The sequence below is a fragment of the Gracilinanus agilis genome, chromosome 1 (assembly GCF_016433145.1).
Source record: "Gracilinanus agilis isolate LMUSP501 chromosome 1, AgileGrace, whole genome shotgun sequence".
Taxonomy (NCBI): Eukaryota; Metazoa; Chordata; class Mammalia; order Didelphimorphia; family Didelphidae; genus Gracilinanus; species Gracilinanus agilis.
Genome location: NC_058130.1, coordinates 632,718,671 through 632,738,827, shown reverse-complemented (window position 1 = coordinate 632,738,827; position 20,157 = coordinate 632,718,671). Strand labels below are relative to the sequence as shown.

Below are 20,157 nucleotides of genomic sequence, written 5' to 3'. Positions count from 1 at the left end.
TTACAGACAGTTCTTCCTTTATGAGAGATGGCGTGTGCTGTACAAGAGCTGTGGTAGTTACTGAATTGGATACTCTTCGGTCAGCTTCCTTACCTTCACATGTAAGCACACAAGGTGCAGAACTCACAGCTTTGAAACATGCCTGTATCATTGCAAAGGATAAAAGGGTCACAATTTACAGACTCCCAATATGCATTTGGCATATGCCATGCCATTGGCATGTTATGGCTTCAGAGGGGATTCTCAACATCAGCTGGAAAATGTATTGCCAGTGCAAACTTTATTACTGAACTTCTTTCTGCCCTCCAGCTCCTCAAAGCCAAAGCTGTTGTTCACTGCTCTGCACACACAGGTGGCACTGACCCTGTCTCCAGGGGAAATGATCGAGTAGATGTTGCAGCCAAACTAGCAGCCTTAGAAGGACCTGAATTAATTTTGCCACTAACAATTACTGATGATTTAGATCTATTCCTTTCCTATAATGACAAGGACTTGAGAAAATGGAAGCAAAAATTTAAAGCTAAATAGATAAATGGAGTATGGGAGTCATCTGAAGGCAAACCCCTGCTCCCTAGAGCTTTCTATAACCAAATTTGTCACTCCATCCATAAACATGGTTGTTTCAGCACCCAAGGTCTTGTAGACTGTTAAAAAGAGTATGGATAGCACCTGGAATAACTACAATTGCCTCCATAATATGTACAGCTTGTCCTACCTGGCAGGCCTTTAATCAACATGCCTTTCAAGGAAAAGCCTTTGGTGGACAGCCTCTCGCTTATACACCATTTGAGCATTTACAGATTGATTTTATCTTTATGCCAAAAGCTGGCCAGTATAAATTTTGTCTGGTTATAGTTGATCAGCTCACCAGGTGGTCTGAAGCATTTCCTACTGCTTGGGACAGCAGCTTTTGTTGGCAAAGTTCTTTTGAAAGAAATTATTCCTTGTTTTGGCCTGCCAGCATGTATTGATTCAGATAAAGGAACTCATTTTACTGATTTGGTCTTATTGCAAATTTATTCATGTTTGGGGATAACTCCTAAATTTCATACACCATATCATCCTCAGAGCTCCAGCCAAGTTGAAAGAATGAATAAAGAACTTAAAACTATGATTGGCAAATTGAGCGTGGAGACTCATTTAAAATGACCCAAAATTCTACCTCTGGTCCTATTTTATCTCAGAAGCAGACCCAGAGGTGATTTACACATCTCACCATTTGAGATGCTATTTGGACATCCACTATTCAGGCACAACCATTTACCACTGCCTATACCTCATTGTTAGGAGGGGTACAAGCATTGCCCCCTGTATATGACAATTACAAACAATATTGCGAGAACTCCATGATCTATTATAAGGGCCCTTCTGTTCCTAAACTTTCTAGTGTTTTCAATAGGAATGGATTTTGCATTTTGTCAAAGGCTTTTTCTGCATCTATTGAATCATGATTTTTATTAGTTTGGTTGCTGATATGGTCAATTATGTGGATGGTTTTCCTAATGTTAAACCAGCCTTGCATTCTTAGCATAGATCCCACCTAGTTGCAGTGAATAATCCTTGTGATAATTTGCTGTAGTCTCTTTGCTAGAATTTTATTTAAGATTTTTGCATCTATGTTCATTTAAGAAGATTGGTCAGTAGTTTTCTTTGTTTTTGAGTAAATTCATCTTTAAGACTTTGCACAGATGTTTACATCTGCTACAATCTAAACATTATCACTGCTGGAAATCTTTGATGACAATAATTAACTCAGTATATTTGATTCCACAAAATCTTTTAGGCCTTTAAATTATGATACAGAAAAAAACATGACTTAAATAATCTTTAATGGACATTGAAACATAGATGAGAAATACATATCCCTTTGGAACTTCTAGATTAAATTCAATTTTTAGTTTTACAAAATAGTTTGATGAGATTATTCTAATGAGATAATATCCATACTTACATCACTTCCACTTTAAATTGCCTACATTTGAAGGTATATATTCTAGCTCTCTAAAATAATAGACAAGCTTTGTACTTAAAAACCAAAAGTGAAGGAGAAATGCATGTCATCTTGGGCACGTTATCATCTGAGAATCACCAAAGGAAAGGATCAACTTAATATTAGTATGTAATATTTGGATTAGTAATCTAGAGTATTATTCATATTTTCTATTATGCCAAGTTCAATAAGGAAAGGAGAGAATGGGTGCAAACAGGTAAGAGAGATTTTGCAGAGAGCAGTGTACAAGACATTGCCACATGTCCTAGAACCACAGAGCCGATTCTGGAATCCAGGAAATATATAAAACAGGACACAGAGAGCTGCCGTGGGGCTTTTGGACTTCCTGTTGGGGAAATAGCCTGAAGCTGACAACTTCCTTTTGCTTGGGATCTCTACAAGTTAGGAGGGGTTTGTTTCCTTTCCCCTTGAAGCCTATCTATCCTGCTGTTCTGTTTTGGATTCATCCTGCTTACCTGTGATCCACTCATGTTCTAGTGTCCTGAGTTTTCCCAACTGCTGTGAAGATCTCTGCCGGTCAGCCAGCAACTGTCTGTGAGAAGGCCTAAAGCCATCTTGGGCTTAACCTGAAGAGGGTTGAGCCCTGAAACAAAGGGGGTCAGCCTAACTGCTTTGAAAGACTATAAAATCTAACCAAATGTTATCTGGGAGGATTATTAGCTCAGGTAGTTAGTTAGCTGGGATTTTCTAGACAGCCAGAGTAGCAGTAGGCAGCAGGAAGACCAGAAAACCCTTTGCAGGGTTCATAGAAAAAGGGGGGGAGTTAGTTAGAACCCCTTAGATCAGGGTATCCTATTCCCTAATCCTCCATTCTAGTTTACCTTGGTTAAAATCAACCCTGAATTGTTTTGTAAATTGTCTAAGAGTTTGAGAAGTACGCTGAGCCCTGTGGAGATCTGTCTGTGCCTCATCACTGTGGGATACCCTCAATCTTGGTATCTCACCACTACAAAACAACCATACAGACTATCCACCTATTTTATAAGGAAACTGGACTAATAATCATTTGCTAGAAGTTTAATTTACTTTAAGAAAATTATACATGAAAAAGCTCAGACTTATACAAAGTATAAATTAAAGAATCATAATTTGCTTTACAAAACAAAAGGTTTTTAGAATCAGAAGATGAAAAACTGGGATCCTTTTAAAAGCAAAACTCCTTAGGGCACGTAAAAGATTTTTATTTGAAAAAAATTTTATATACAATTTTAAGCACATGCTCTCTTTGAAAAGTGAAGCACATAAGTTACAATATAAAAGGAATACTTTAAGAGTTCAAAGGCAAAAAGGGCTAAAATTCTCATGAAATCATCAAAATACAATTATAATATAATTTAATAATTCTCATGCAGGTCAGTTTTAATCCAGATTAATTGGGAATTCAGAGAAGTCTGAGTTTACAGATATAAGATTAAACTGATAACTATGTGCCAACACTTTTTTTGACTTGACTATCAACCTTTCATGTGCCAGTTTAGACTTTTTCTGAGTGTTGAAACTTTAAATATTAGCACACTGCTATGCAAATGGTAATTTGGACAGGCTTTCTTAAAAAAGATTTCAACCTGAAAGCAACACAATTTTAATAACTACAAAAGCAGAAAGGAGATTAAGTATTGGAGAAACACAAAAAAATTCAATAACGAGCCAGGAATGAGAAGAATTACTATAGGTTAACAATGATTCAGTGCAATAGGCCTTGTTAAACATGCAAGGTAGTTATTTTTGTTTTTACCCTGGAGTTCTGAAGTATAATCAAATAACCAAAATATTTTTAGTGAGCATAGGTGCCTTAAAAGTATTAGTACCTTTCTCACCCAATAAATGCTAATAACAAACTCAATATAATGAGGACACTGCCTAGAAAATGAGCATATTAAGGAAATGTTAGCATAATTTCCCAGAGAAAGTGGGCAAAAATGGATAACTTTTTGAAAAGGAGTTAATTATCAAGGCACTTAATTTTAATAGGTTTGAAATACCAAAGACAAAGTATATTTGGATTTCCTTCACAAATACTTCTCATTCTCAAAAGCATGAACGCTGCTTAGATTGCTAGGACATATAATTAACACATAAAGGGAAATTATAAATGACCCAAGTGAGGACATTATTTCATAAGCAGACAACAGCACATGGAGTTGATACTTCCACCCAAAATTTTCCAGGTTTTGATGTGGCTTAACTACATACTAAAATTGAACACAGTTCAGGTATTTCTTTTTAACAGCTACTGCGTAAAAATATTTTCTAAATAAAGTTCAACTGGAAATTCTTTCATATAAATCAAAGAATCTGTTTAACAAAGCCAACTAATGGAAGTAAAAGAAAACATTATTTAAAAAAGGCCTCAAAATGACTCAGTGCAACATAAGACAATGATAATATCAAACATCAGTGAAAAGGTAACTTATTTGATGCTGCACTGGGAGGCCAATTTCCCATTACTGTTTTTATTCCTCCTCTAATATAGAGATATAGATTGCTTTTAGGACTGTATTTCTTGACATCCTCAATGTATATACTATTACAGAATTTACTACATACTCTGATAATCTTGTGAAGTGAAGCATAGTAGATAATATTTGTTCAATTAACAAGTTCAACAATGTCATAAGGTATAAAGCAAAAGACTACTATTAATGTAAAAATGTTGGGACCAGGTCAAAGGTTTTGATAGTTTATTAATAGAAAGGATAAGGTGAGAGATTAGAGAGGATGGAAATAGATCACTCTAAAGAAAAGCTGTTAACATATATTCTCCATTTAGCTGGCTTTTGGTCTACCAGTGGTTCCCAAACTTTTTTTGCCTACTGTCCCCTTTCCAGAAAAAATATTACTTAGCCCACTGGAAATTAAATTCTAAAAAATTTTTAATAGTAATTAATAGGAAAGATAAATGTATCTGTGGCCATTACTGCCCCCTGGATTGCTGCAGCACCCACCAGGGGGCAGTAGCGCCCACTTTGGGAATCACTGGTCTATACTCTTCTGCAGTAGTGCTAGCAGTCCTTAGTTCAAACTCAGAAGTCGAAAAAGAGGGCTTCTCCACAGCAGTGTTGTACACTGATGCTCCAGCTGATGCAAGGGGATGTCCGGGGATGCCAGGCCATTGTGGGTGCCATTAGGGTGGGTGGGAGCTATTTTCCCTCACATAATCCCCAAGAAGTACAAGTAGTTTTATTGAAGATACTTTACTATAATTACAGAATTATACATGTCAAAATTTAGACTAGTGAAACTGATTCTATGTTCATGACAACTCTATCAACACTGAATATACTCTTCATTTGATAGCCATAAAAGAACACACATGATTTTTCAAAAATAATTCATGCCTAATGAAGACAAAATTTTTCCTTCTAATGTAGTTTATAGTAGTGATGTAATTTCAGTGCTACTCTAAAAACTGAACATTCTGAAAAAAAATTTGTGCAAGAGTATGAAAAAAAACAACAACTAAGCACTATCTCTATATCCTGAACATAATATATGTACAGGTTGCCACTTCTCATAAATCACACTGATGTCTTAGCAAATATTGAAAGCTATTAAAGAGATCTCAAGAAGACTTGTAAATTTGATGAATGACAAATTTGTAAAGCTGATTAAAATTACCATTTAGTCTTTAATATTTAAGTTTTTAGGAGAGCTTGTTAAATGATAAAGACTTTCTAATTTATTTAATAAGTGCACAGATGTGGTTAAGAGCTGAGATCATGAGTAATTTTAAGTCTTTTTTAGTGCATATGTAGTCTTATTTTGGGATGGGTTATATTAAGGAGCTTCAATTTCCTTTAATAGAGCCAAGAAGTTAAGACAAAATAATTTATACCACTATAGTAGCTGGCAACAGACTAAATTGCATGAAAAATTCTGACAAGAAACATCCAAGCAAATTTTATTTCCAATATTTATATTTTTAAATATTTAACAGCCTTTGAGAAATGCATATTAAAAATGTAGGCACCAATAATTATTTTTAATCATGATTAAGCTGATATCAAATGTATGACATTTTACTGACAAAAAATTAACTACATAATAATACAGAATTAAAATGTATTATGCAATGGATATATTAAAAAAAGTAATGTACTCACTTATAAGCAATATTTAAGGAAAAACCAAACTATTTGTATGAATATCATAAATATTTGGATTTTGGACACAAGACAGAACAAAAAACTTCATGTAATTTTAAAAGACTACTTCCCTTTGTATAATGCCCATTTAAAATTATACTATTTATCTTTACATCTATTGTTTTCCTTAATTCTTTATTATAAGGATTAGTAAAGTTATATGCCATGGTATCCAGGACAAAAAGAATTCCCTTATAGACCAAATGAGTTATAGCAAGGTTTCACTGCTTTGCAATTATATATTCAAATCCAGGATATTCAAATCCATATGATAATAGGGTTCTAATATATTTTATTTAGATAAACATCTACAGGGAAGATGTGATAATACTTTAGAAGGTAAAATATAGAATGACCAATGCAAAAAAAAGTTATGTTACTGGCATAGTAAAAATTGGAAGATTTGCTACATTATCAACATTGTAAGTTTTGATGTTATTTTACCTAGAAAATTCTGGGTTTGGAAACAAATTAAGGGGAAAAGAATGAAAAAAAAAAAACATTTCAAAGGTCCAAACTTTGATCTGCAAAAGAATACACAAGTAGGAAAATAGCGTCCCATTTTTCTTCATGTCACACTGTCTTTGAAAGGAAGGCTTTGCTATTTTTCAAGACTGGAAGGATATCACAGTGTTGATTTTATATACAAAGTAAGATCTGTTCCAGTATACTCTAGTGAAATAATTCACATATGGAGAATAGTTAATTTTGATCTCATGGCAAAATCGTCCATATTTTGAGTAGGTAAAACTGTCACCTTCTTCACAAACCACCTATACCAAAAGATACAAAACAGCAAGTTAAAAATGTTTGCTTCAGCTCTATAAGTAGCAAAACTTTCAATGAATAACTACATCACTGATATAGATGCCATTTCAATACTAAATTTTATGAGCTACATGCATGTCATGTCAATCTTAAAAACTGACATTTTGAGGTATTTTCAGATTGCAAAGCACCTTCTCTAATTTGATTCTCCTAACAATCCTTTGGAGGTAAATACTATAGGTATTGTTTCCATTTTACAGATAAGGAAACTGAGGCTCATGGCAAGTAGGTGTGAGAGGCAAGATCTAAACCATCATTCCTGACTCCAAGTCCAACGCACTTTTCATTGAACCACAAAGTCTTCCTATTAATCTCCAAGTAAAAGTTTTAATTTGTCACCACAGCATAGCCTCTATACGAATTAGTTAACACTTTGGCTCCACAACAGGACTGTTCTAATGTATAGTTATTGTCAACTCTCAGTCATCTGAGTGGGGAAATAAGATTCCTGTGGTTTACTTTACATTCCATTCTCCTTTTTGGACTATTACTGAGCAAATAAGAAATGGAAAGGAAAAGTATGCTTAAGGCAGAGTTTTTGCACAATATGAGAGAAATATGGTTATTGATTCTAAGATGGAAGGTAAGGGTTAAAAAAATATCTAAAAGTCATGATGATAGGTAATGTTATACATAAATGTAGTACTTCCTTATCAAGAAACTAAGATAGAAAAGAGAAGAAAAGTAAACTTATAGAACACCAATCTTCACCAATAAATTGTTCCAGGGACGTGGAACAAAGTATGCTCCTAGCTAGGAGGGAAAAAAGAGATTTTAGTTGTCAGCAAACAAGATGGACTGAGTCAAGGTGACATCATGGACTTTTCTGAAGTAAAGGATGGTTCTGAGTGTGCCTCTCAGAGGGTTCCACTTGTCAGGTATCCCAACTCCCCAGGCATTTTAGATGCCAGAGATAGTTTTACTGCAGACTAGGATGAAAGAAGACCTAGTAAGAATAGGGAATTGATATAAATGTATAAATTAAATTGGCATATCTAAGTCTGCAAATAATAGTAACAAACATTGTATATTGTTTTATTATTTATACATTGTATATTGTATATTATTTTAAATGTAAATTCTAAAAATCAAATTTTGAAAATCAAATTTTGAACTTCATTTTCTCATGTTACAGTAAACATAAGTATTCAGTCTTCCAAACAGTTACTTACATGGCCATTTGCAATATCCAACAAGTCTTTAACCCTACACCCTCTCATGGTTCCCACTTCATTGCAGATAGCATCTTCTACAATCAAGTAGTTAGCTTTGTAGGACGTAAGTATCTTATAAATATCTTCAGCAGACCTCTTTGAGTAGATTTGATAGATCTATCAGATTGGAGAACAAAATAATAATGACTTGAAAATATATGAAAGTGCCAATCATCTGATACTTACTTACTCAACACCTTTGTGCACAAATCTGTGGGGGGCCAGAAGCACCCTAAACAAGGCTTCTGTCAGTGAGGAACTTGTTCAGTTGTGGGGAGTAGACTACTTTTAGAGTTTGGAAAAAGTTCAGTTTTGTACAAAATGTAATTCCTAGGGTTAGAAGTTAGAACGAGAAAGGACTTTACAGATCATCTTTTCCAACACCTTTTTAGGGTTTTTCATATATAATTTTAATTTCCTGAAAGTCAGGTCTATTATTTTATTTGCTACATGTGGCACCTAGCTAAAGAAGAACTTAAAAAATTATGATTTAAATATTTGTTGAGAAAAAATACTGAGATACTTATATTTCAAAATACTCCACAAAGAAAAGAGTGAAGAAAGTATGGCAAAGGTAGCAAATATCAGTCATTTAGTGGATTCCTACAGTGCTTTGTCTTGGAAATATAAAAATGCTAAATCAACCCCAAATTTCAGCTGTTTGATGTTTTTTCAATCATAGGAAATTATTATTCTGTATTTAAATTAGTAAGATAGGAGATATTGATTTCTAAGTTATGCCTATCTTAAATCCAAAATGCTTTATCTTGGAATCAATACTGAGTGTTGGTTCCAAGGCAGAAGAGCAGCAAGGGCTAGGCAATTGGGGTTTAGTGACTTGTCCAGGGTCACATAGCTAGGAAGTGTCACTGCATCCATTAACCTAAAGGATCCTGCCTGGGCAACTATTATAAAGGAGAGAGGTGTCATCCTTTAGGTCAATGGATGATATCCCTTCAGGACCCACCTGGGGTTAATTGATATTATTTACTGGGCTCTTTAGCTGATTAACATTGGAATCTGACTGCATCTCTCCCTTCCCAAAAAAGCGTTGAATAACCACTTCAGGAAGGTACTTTAAACTTTGATTGTATTTAACAAAGGAAGATAATGGGATGGGATAGAGGTATAGGGAGACCCTAACTTAAAATGATAATGATGAATCTCTAAACTGTAGGCAAGTAAAGGAATTAAGATGATAGCTTCTCTCTGGTACAGCCTGGCCAGAGCCACACCAGAGCAGGCAAACTGCTGTATAATCTTTCAGCTTTTTCTTCATTAGATGATGAGCCTAACCAGTTTGAGATATCCACCCCTTTCCACCCTCCTCTTCTTCTCCTGCCCACTTCCTGGATCCCTCCCAGGCCCTGGGAAGCCTAGATAACTAAGATGATTGACTTCCTAATATCTAGGGGCAGTAGAATCAGAGATGATGGTCTCCGTACAGGCTGTTGATATTACAGGAACAAACAGGAGGAGCTTGCAGGGTTGAGTCTGCAAGTCTCAATCCCACAAAGACCAGGATCCACTCATCTCAGGTCTCAGGGAAAGGAAAGGAAACAAGAACCCCTGCCAGGGCTACCAGGGTGGTTTTATACCACCCCCTGGGCCAACTGCCCTCTCCTGTCTGCATGCCTCTCTGGGAACATTCCGACATCCAACTGATCCACCTGTCAATCACAGTGTGAACTCCTAGCTTCCAGAGATTCAATATAACACTAGTTAACCCTTGAAATGCTTTCACACATATTAAAATACGGTAATTAGATTTGGAACATTAGACTCGAAGTCAGTAGGTTCTAGTCATATCTTGGAACATGGAAAAACTCTTTATTCTCTAAAGGACCTGAATAATCCTTAAAAGGAGTTTAAGATTCCCATCCCTTCTTGTAGCTCTTCTTGCTTTCTGCATTATTTTGAATATGAAGAATAATTCCAGGTACAAGGACAATAGATAATCTCTAAATTCCCTTCAATACTAAAATTCTACAATTCTATTAAAATTAATTCAAAGAACTTAAATTAGGTAATAATGATGGTCTGGAAAAGATGAGGTCAGACCTTTGACAAATTATAGAAATAAGAGATGATAAATGACTGAATGTGGTAGGTAAGAAAAGAAAGAATAGAAGATGATTCTAACCTAGCCTGAGTAGGAAGATGATACCATTAATAGAAACAGGGAAGGCAAGAAGAAAAAAATAATTTTTGTGTGGGGGGAGGAGAAGGGAACTGTTTTGGATATGTGCAATTTGAAGGACGTGTAGACATATAAATTGAATGGCTAGTAGCAGACTTGAAATTTGGGACCTACATGAACTGATTCAGAGTGAAATAAGCAGAATCAGGAGAACATTGTACAAAGTAACAGCAATATTGTATCAACTATGAAAGACTTGGCTGCTTTCAGCAATATAATGATATGGGATAACTCTGAAGGATTTATGACAAAGAATGCTATCCACCTTCAGAGAAAGAACTGTTGGAATTGGATGCAGATCAAAGCAAGTTTTTCACTGTGTTTTCATTTTAGGGTTTTGATTTTATATGAGTATTACCTGACCACAATGGCTAATATGGAATTAAGTTTTGCATGATAATAACAAATTCCAACCACCTGATTCAGATGAACTACATCTCCAGTCAACAAAAAAACTTGCTGAACTACTGTCCATGAGAATCTGAAAGAACATGAAGAACGGGAGCAATAATGTGCAGACCCAAGAAGGGCAAATGTTCCCATATGCAAAAAGAAGAAAATAAAGCCCATATCCCACAGAGCAGTGAGCTTAACTTAAATTCTTGGGTGAAGTGTAGAACAGTAAGTTTAAGGAATGATGCAGAGTTTAAGGAACAGATCATTTAAAATATGTTTCTTGAATGTAGACTAGGAAGCAAATATTACAAAGAACTGGCATGGTTTCATCTTGATCAGACTAAAATGATCTCTTAACGGGCAAAATAATTTTTTTTGATAGGAATACTAAACTGATAGATTGAAGGAATGTACACACTTATGGATGATTTGGAAAGATGTAAACTCGAGGATGATACAATTAAATAGATATTTAATGTCGTATTTAAAGAGTAGCTGTTAATGTTTCAATCTTGGCACATTAGGAGGTCTCCAATAAAATGCCCCAGAGTCCTGTGCTCTTTTTTCTTGGATATTTTCAACAATTTTGTTTTACAAGAAAGAACTTACTAGCAGATAAGCCTTAATTTTGGTTCCCTTAATAATTATCTTATATGCCTTGAGATAAAAAAGCTGATTTGAATTTGGCTTTCTAAAGTTGTTTCAGATTTTTTCCCATTTCTGCAATCAGCTGAACATAAGCACATTTTCACAAATCTTAATTAGCGAACTCTATTAAAATAGACTGGTAACAAGGAACCAAGTGCCCAAATGATTCCCCAGATGGAGAATTATGAATGCTTTACGTTTTCATTTCTCTTCAGAAGATCTTCATCATTGTAAAGAGGCAAATTGGTCACCATCCATCCAGTGCATAACTTAATCACACCCATCAACTGTGGACTCCCTGCAAACACAGCTGCGACTGGAGCCTGCCTTCTGCAAAAACAACATTGATTTACATATTAAGCAGACAAGGATATTGCTTAAAACAATATTTTATTTCAACTCTAAAAGATTGTGGCAAACTATGCATTATACATAGCGATGGATCTCTTCTGCTTAGTAATTACAGAAGCAGGGCTGCACAATATTAGATGCAAACTTAGAATTCCATATAAAGATGTGTCTACACTAGCAAAAAGAAAAAATAGGTACTGTTTAGGCTATAATCTTAGATAACACTTTTTTAAACCGTTACCTTCTATCTTAGAATTGATACCAGGTTTTGGTTCCAAGGCAGAAGAGTGGTAAGGGCTAGGCAATTAGGGTTAAGTGACTTGCCCAGGGTCACACAGCTAGGAAGTATTTGAGATGAGATTTAAATCCAGGACCCCCTGCCTTTAGGCTTGGCTTTCTATTGCCTGAGCCACCTAGGGCAGTGATGGGCAAACATTTTTTCTTTTTTTTAAATAAAACCCTTACCTTCTGTCTTGGAGTCAATTGACTCCAATTGACTCCAAGGCAGAAGAGCGGTAAGGGTAGACAATGGGGGTCAAGTGACTTGCCCAGGGTCACACAGCTGGGAAGTGTCTGAGGTCAGATTTGAACCTAGGACCTCCCGTCTCTAGGCCTTGCTCTCAATTCACTGAGGTACCCAGCTGCCCCCTGATGGGCAAACTTTTTAAAAGAGGGGGGCCAAAGGAAAGGAAATGCTCATCTGTCAGTCTGTTTCTAAGGCAACTCTTTTGAAGTTTCATTGTATTATATTCCACTCATTGTATTTGTCAGATTAGGAATAATGTTGCCGGGCTGGATAGAACATTTCACGGGGCTGCATCTGGCCTGCGGGCCGAAGTTTGCCCATCACTGCCCTAGATGATTTGATAACATAGATATAAGGTACTCTTGAGCAATGGCAACAAATATTACGTAAGAGACAATTCTCATTTGGATGTATAAATTCTGGTCTGATTATAAGAAAGTAATTACATATAATTATATTTCTTTGTTCAGTCTACTGAATTCTTAGCTACTAAAATGGGTAAATGATTACTAGGTTTCTTCCTTCATATTAGCACAGTGCCTGGGACATGGTAGTTACTTAATGAAAGTTAAAAGACTGACTTATAAAATGTCTCAGGGCATGCAATTTTGACCCTTTTAAAATGTATAAGCCAAAAGCATTCACTACTGTTAAGCTGTCTAAGAGGCCAACATAAGTCTATACAAAGGATAACCAATGGAAATCAATAAGGGAGGCTTATATTTCTCCTAGAAAATAACAGTTTGGAAATTACAGTTATAAAACTGGTAGTATGGAACTTAAATCAGCAAATAAAAACTTCCTAAAAAAGATGTATATTAAAGCTCCCCTTAAAGGAGTAGATAATTGTATTCTGGTGAATAATCAGAGCTGGACAACTGTATAAATTACAGATGGCTTAGACTAAGGCTGGAGAGGAAGAATCAAGTATACAGACTAATAAGTGAATAAAGTCAAACAGAGATAGAGAGACTGATTAAGATATGGACAGAAAGGTAGGAAAAGATAACTGGGGAGAGTCTTAAATCCATATCCAAAAATCTGTTACTTGTTCTGTTGTGAAAAAAGTTCTATGTAGCTAAGAATATGGTGTAGTAAGATTGCTTCTATATTAGCAAGTTGCTCTTTCTGTTTCACCTTGGACTTGTAATTTACTCTGCCTACCAAGAGAGATCCATAAAACCTCTGCAACTTATAACCTCAGAGATGTCTGGTACACTGAGAGGCTAAGTGACTGGTTAGTGTTTCAGACAAACAATATGAATCCACATGTTCTTGACACTAAGGCTTGCTCTCTTTCCACTGTGCCACATGATCAAAGGGAGATGCATATTAATGAACATAGTATATATATAAAGACTAGAATTTGATTAAGGAGAATAATTTTTTTCAAAATTTGTAGTGCCTTACAATTTATGATGCTAACCAAAATTTTATCTTTACCCAGACTAGTTTTCTGTCATATTTTTACATCCAGTCTATTCCATTAGCCAGTCAATAAGCATTTTTGAAATGCCTACTCCATACCTGGTACTGTGCTAAACATTGTGCTGTTCCCTCTGTTCTACCCTTTTCATGACTAATGAGCAGCTCTGTTTATGTCACTCCTCCATTCAAAAATCTATTACCAAAGCCTGCCACAATAGGGTTGCCCCTTTCCTAAGTATTTCCTACCAATCAGCTTCACATTTGTATTGTGGCTAAACTCAGCTTTTGTTTCCATTCCTTTTCCACCATTTCTTATCTCTGTGTCTTTAGATATGCTTGCCTATATTTGGAACAAGTTCCCCTCCCTACATTCCTGTTTGTCTTCTTCATAGAGTCCCTTTCTTGAAGAGCTAGATCAGAAGCTACTTCCCTAGAAGGGTCTTCACCAACCTCCACAAGTGAAAGTGCTCTCCACCTCTTCAAATTTCCCATAGCACTTTTGCCCCTTTACTTCTCTCACCATCACTGGATCGAAGTTGTCTGTATGTATCTTTTTTCTTAACAAAGCTGTAAACTCCTTGAGAACAGTACCCCCACAGAAAGTCTTATATACGATAACAATTTAATAAAAGCCAAAGTTTTTAAGTATTGGTTCTAAGGCAGAAAAGCAGTAAGGGCAAGGCAATTGGGGTTAAGTGACTTGCCCAAAGTCACAGCTGGAAGTGTATGAGGCCAGATTTAAAACCAGGTCCTCCCAACTCCAGGCCTGGCATTCCATTCACCTAGCTGCCCCTAAACATCAAAGTTTTATGAAACAATGCCATATAAGTTAATATAGTAACTGACATTTGCTGAGCCCTTCAAATTATATAAGATATTTTCCTCAGAATACTCCTGTGAGGCGACTACTACTGATATTATTAGCTCACTTTAAAGATGAGCCCTATAGAAGTTAAATGACTTGACCACAGTCTTTAATGAATAAGTGGAAGCCCTAGGATTGTTATTTCAAACTTATTTCTTATACTAATCATATTTGGTAACCCATTTAAGACTGTAGCATTAATGAGTCATAATGTCAATTATGCAATCGAATCAGTGGCTTTCCTAAGACATTAAGTTTTCAATGAAAACAAAAAAACTATGAACCTTATCTTATGACTTCTAGGTTAAAATCTTCTAAAAATAGTCACACTTACATGTTCTAATATTGACAAAATCCATTTGTGTTTTTTTTTGCCACATTGTATCATATTATTAGTATACTCTAAAAATAGGATTACAGATTTAGAGCTGGAACAGCCTCCAGAAGCCATCTATATGACTATCCTTATTTTACAGATGAGCAAATTGAGGCCCAGAGAGTTCAAGTGATTGGACCAGTATCATATAGGTTATGTTTACCAAAGTAAATTAAACATTTTACAGATAACAATTTTTTTCAGATATAGTTCAAATTTACAAGTATAATATCTCTCAAAGTACAGTAGCCAAAGAAACATTTACAGAAACTACAACTCCTAATCTTATAGTTACTATGTTTTAGATTTAAAAATTTGCTTACTTTTAAAAAATCAGTTATCTAAAAGTCTCAAATATTAACTATATCTAATAATAAACTTTTCAGGGATATTTCCTCCTTTGAATCATTCATAAAAGCAGTAAATTAAGATTAATTAAAACGGCTGAACAATAAGGTATTTTAAAATAAGATTACATAAGACAAGTTATGTTATTTCTGAAGTTCAATTCTTACTTTATCCATGTCATAAGTTCTACCGTGTCTGGGTCATAGAATTCCTGTAGTTCTGAAAGTTCTGTCATTATTCTTGGAAAAAACTAAAAGGTAAAACAAAAGCCCCCCCCCCAAAGTATACATTAGAAGCTAAAATGCTAAACATTTTCATAATATTTCATGAGCCTAAGATGCTAAAAGGAATATAGAATATAAAACAAACTAATAGTTCTCAGTGAAACAAAGCTTTAAGCCTCTATTCCCTTTCAAAAAAGTATGTTTTTGTTAAGCCTAATTCATATAGCTAAGTCATTTTTATTATGATCTTTATGTTCAACAAAAGTTTGTAAATAACTATTAGATTGATAATTATTCTTACCTTTTCTGACAAACATGTCCAAATATAATCCTATTTTAAAATAAATGGCTTATAAAGTTATTAGTAACTTTTAAAAGCACCTATGACATTTCACATGCCATACAAATAAAAGGATTTATAACATTTATATTTTATAGATGCATAAGAAAACTGGACTTGGTCTAGTATTTTAGTTTCAAGATTATAAGCTTTGCCACTATCAACTCTTTGGATATCATTAGCTTCATAATGAAGATAATTCTCCAATTTCTTTTTCCATCTTTACTTTCAATATGAATTTGTTTTTTCAAACTTATTACTTACACCAATCATATTCAGTAACCCATTGAAAACCAAAAAACTATGAATCCTACTTATGACATGTTCTAATTAATTACTGATATTTACAAAATTCATTTGTATTATGATAAGAATGCCCTATACCAAAAAATTTTAAGAGCACAAACAGCAAACTAAGAAAACAAGAGGAAAGCCAACTACTACATTCTGAGTATTTTACCGATTCAATTGTATGACTCTGAGGAAGCTCTCTTATATTTGTAAAAATTCTCTGTTCTTACATCTTACTCATGGAAGCAGCATATAGTCATGATATGAGTAAGAGATATAAGATATTGTTTGTTAATGTGTCTTAGTAATGACAATAATTTGTCTGTCATAAGTTAAGAGAGGAATTGGATATGGGACTTCATTTCATTAGTGGTGGAGACTCCCAGGTGAAGGAAGTTTTATCTACTGATGCAGGTTGGTACTTTCTTTGAAACTAATAGTCCTAGGATTGTCTAGAGCTGTAGTGTCAAACCCAAAATAAAAAGGGGTTGGGGGGGTGGGGGAACACACAGCACTAAACCATACATATAATGATCCTCATAGCCCGTATATTGACTTAGAAAATCACATCAGCACTATGTTTCAGCATATTTTTATTTTGTTAAATATTTCTCAATTACATTTTAATCTGGTTCTCCTTATGTTTGACATCTCTGATTTAGAGCCTTGAAAGGTTAAATGATTTGTTCAAGGTCACCCACTGTGTAATTAAAATCTGTTACCTAAAAACTATGATCCCCAGCAAAACTACAATTCCCAGAACACCACTCACTTCCTATTGTTACGTGCTGACATAGATACCACTGGGTATCAGAGGTGGAACTTGAAGGTCTTTCTGGGTTCTAGGCTGATTCTCTATCCGTTATAACAAGCTGCCTCTTCACAGATTAAATATAAAATAATGAAACGGACAGGATTGTTTCTTGAAGACCATTGATAAACATTCCTTTTTTTAGTAAAATTGAGGATCATTTTAAAGTGCCAGATTATCAAAATTTCATTTCTCAGATGAATTTGACTAGAATGTTTAAAAGTTAGATTTTGTCTCTATGTAAAACTATTTAATTCCAAATAAATATTAAAAGTACACATAGCTTTCATTTTCTGTATCTTTGAATTATTAAAGTATCCTTTACTAATCAAAAATTAAATCAGTAATAGTATCTGGCCACAGTTTAAAAACATTATAGTTGTAGATTGTAGTCTTAAAACAGTTTTAGCTTTTTATCATATATCTTTGCAATTATAAATATCTAGAGTTCATTTTTACTGAATACATTAAGCTACATTACAGATTAGAAAGAATGCCTCTTCATTTCTATCCTGATATAATGAGGGTTATATAAATTTCTAAATAATGAAAAAACATCTTACCTCTTTCCATAAGCTAAAACCTATAATGGTAGGTACAGCCATGCTCAGAATGAGAGCCTAAAACATTAAAACAAAAAGGGTCATTGATCACTAAGCTTTCCATATTTATTAATATAATTAAGGTACAAAAAGTCCTAATGAATACAATCTAAATATTAGAGAATCAGAATCTGAAGGGACTATAGAGGTCATAGAACAATTTCTGACTCAACAGAGAATTTCCTTTATAATATCTTCTCACCTCTTAACAACTGGTAACATTGCCTTTATTTATACATTTCTAGTGATAATGAAACCAAAACCTTCAAATGTAATCTATTACAATTTTGGGAAAAGTTTTTATTTTATTAAAATCCTTCCTAATGCTGAATCAAAATCTGCCCCCTCACTTCCTAATTGTAGTTCACTAGTCCTACTTGTGCAAGCTATGGTAATAAAGAATATGTGCAATCTGTATATTTTGTTTTGTTTTGTTTTTTTTAGAATAGTGTTAAAAGGAATAACCAATAAGCTGTAAACAATACCTTGACTCAATATGTATAAAATTGAGACTAAATGCTGTAATGGGAAAAGGATAGAGATAAGGATAAGATTTAAGAGAAGTAGAAGGTTGTCTTTAAGGCACATGCTAGGAACTCTAGAGAAAGGATTTTAGTAGGCATGGGGCAGAGGAGGAACAGTTTGAACTCAATCAAACCAAACTAGTGAGGGTCATAGATAGGCAGCTCAGCTAGCTCTTTTTGGGGAACACCTAGGTAGAAATAGGGAACTTGTGAGGTAGCTTGAAGACTGGAAGACTCCCTCTTGCAAGGGATATAGTTTATGGTGGGTTGGATAGCTAGAACCCTTAGAATCAGGGACACCTTGTTTTGATCCTCAGTTTGTATCCTCTCTTTGAATTAAAGAGATACTGATTTTATATAACATTGTCTTCAAGGCGTTTTTTGAGACTGGCCCAGTGAGGGAAAGTGATTCTGCTTTACTCTCACTAACAGGGGGCTAGAATACCTGCTAGGTATTTAGGGAGTTTTCTAAGTGAAAACTACATCTATCCATTTGAGTTCTCTTATTAGCCTTCTGATTTTATTATCCATCTTCTGTTTTTTTTTGTGCATAATTGAAAATGGAGGAAATGTGTGAAGCAAAACTAAAAAATAAGATGTTTCCAACATATATTCATTGTGAATCATTTCAATACATTTGATCTACTCAGCACAAGTCAGCTACCAAAGTTAGCAAAAAAAAAAACAAAACAGTATAGAGATATAATTAGCTCTTAAAAGAAGCTTATTTTTTCATATGAAAAAATGTTCTAAATATCTGATTGATTAGAGAAATGCAAATTAAAATAACTCTGAGATATCACATCACACCTCTCAGATGGGCTAACATGACAGAAAAGGAAAATGATAAATGCTGGAGGGGATTTTGGAAAACAGGTACATTAATATACTGCTGGTGGAGTTGTGAACTGGTCCAACTACTCTGGAGACCAATTTGGATCTATGTCCAGAACTATGCATTCTCTTTGACCTGGTAATACCACTACTAGGTCTGGATCCCAAAGAGTTAAAAGAAAAAGAAAAAGGAGTATTTCCACAAAAATATTAATAATAGCTCTTTTTGAGGTGGCAAAGAATCGGAAATTAAGGGGATGCCCATTAATTGGAGAAAGGTTGAAAAAGTTGTGTTATATGATTATGATGCAATACTATTGTGCTATAAGGAAGAGTATGAGAATAGTTTTCAGGATAATTTCAGAAAAACCTGGGAAAACTTATTGAACTGATGCAAAGTGAAATGAGCAGAACCAAGAGATCACTGTACAAAGAAACAGCAATATTGTAATGATGATCAAGTGTGAAAGACTTAGCTATTTTGATCAATATAATGATCTAAGTCAATATGGAAGGATTCATGATGAAAATTGCTATCTACCTCTAGAAAAAAAACCCAATAAATTCTGAGTGCAAACTAAAGTATATTTTTCTTGCTTTTTTTTGGTGACATAGCTAATAGAGAAAAGTTTTGATGATTTCATATGTATAATAGATATCATATGCCTTGACTTCTCAGTAAGTGGGGAGGGGGCAAAGTGAAGAAAAGAATTTGGAATAAAAATTTTTTTTTTAATCCTAAAAATAAATAAACTTGAAATTTTGTTTCAGAAAAAGGTTTAATTTTTTTTTTTTTGGGTAAGGTAAAAGACAGTTAATCATGTACAGCCTTACATAGCTAAGTATAAAAGCAAGTACTGCATAACAGTACATTTGTTTATCTGTCTGAAGCATGTAATACTTTTTGATCAGCCACTCTCTTCTCTGCATTTCCAAGACACCATTCTCTCTTGGTTCTTTTCTCTTATCTGACCCTTTCCCTCTAAGCCTTTATTACTAGTTCATCATCCATATCAGGCCCCCTAATTGTGTGTGGGTGCTCCCCAAGGCTCTGTCCTATGACTTTTATTCTCTCTACAAGCTCACTTTCAAACAATCTTATCAGTTTCCATGGGTTTTCTCCTGACATCTACTAATACATTTCCAACTCCCTAATGACCCTTTCAAAGTGGATGTATCATAGGTACCTCACTCT

The 20,157-nt window shown here is 34.5% G+C and overlaps 1 protein-coding gene across 1 annotated transcript in view; it reads right to left on the bottom strand.

Annotated features, from left to right (window-relative positions):
- Positions 1–6,433: 6,433 nt before the first annotated feature.
- The window catches only part of DPY19L4 (dpy-19 like 4), a 58,653-nt gene continuing 44,929 nt past the window's right edge, over positions 6,434–20,157 (bottom strand). The window contains exons 15-19 of the mRNA XM_044668440.1: positions 17,566–17,622; positions 15,504–15,586; positions 11,640–11,772; positions 8,157–8,315; positions 6,434–6,929 (exon numbers count right to left, since the gene is read on the bottom strand). Of these exons, the coding sequence (XP_044524375.1) occupies positions 6,765–6,929; positions 8,157–8,315; positions 11,640–11,772; positions 15,504–15,586; positions 17,566–17,622 (597 nt within the window). The 3' untranslated portion in view covers positions 6,434–6,764. The remainder of the gene's footprint in view (positions 6,930–8,156; positions 8,316–11,639; positions 11,773–15,503; positions 15,587–17,565; positions 17,623–20,157) is intronic.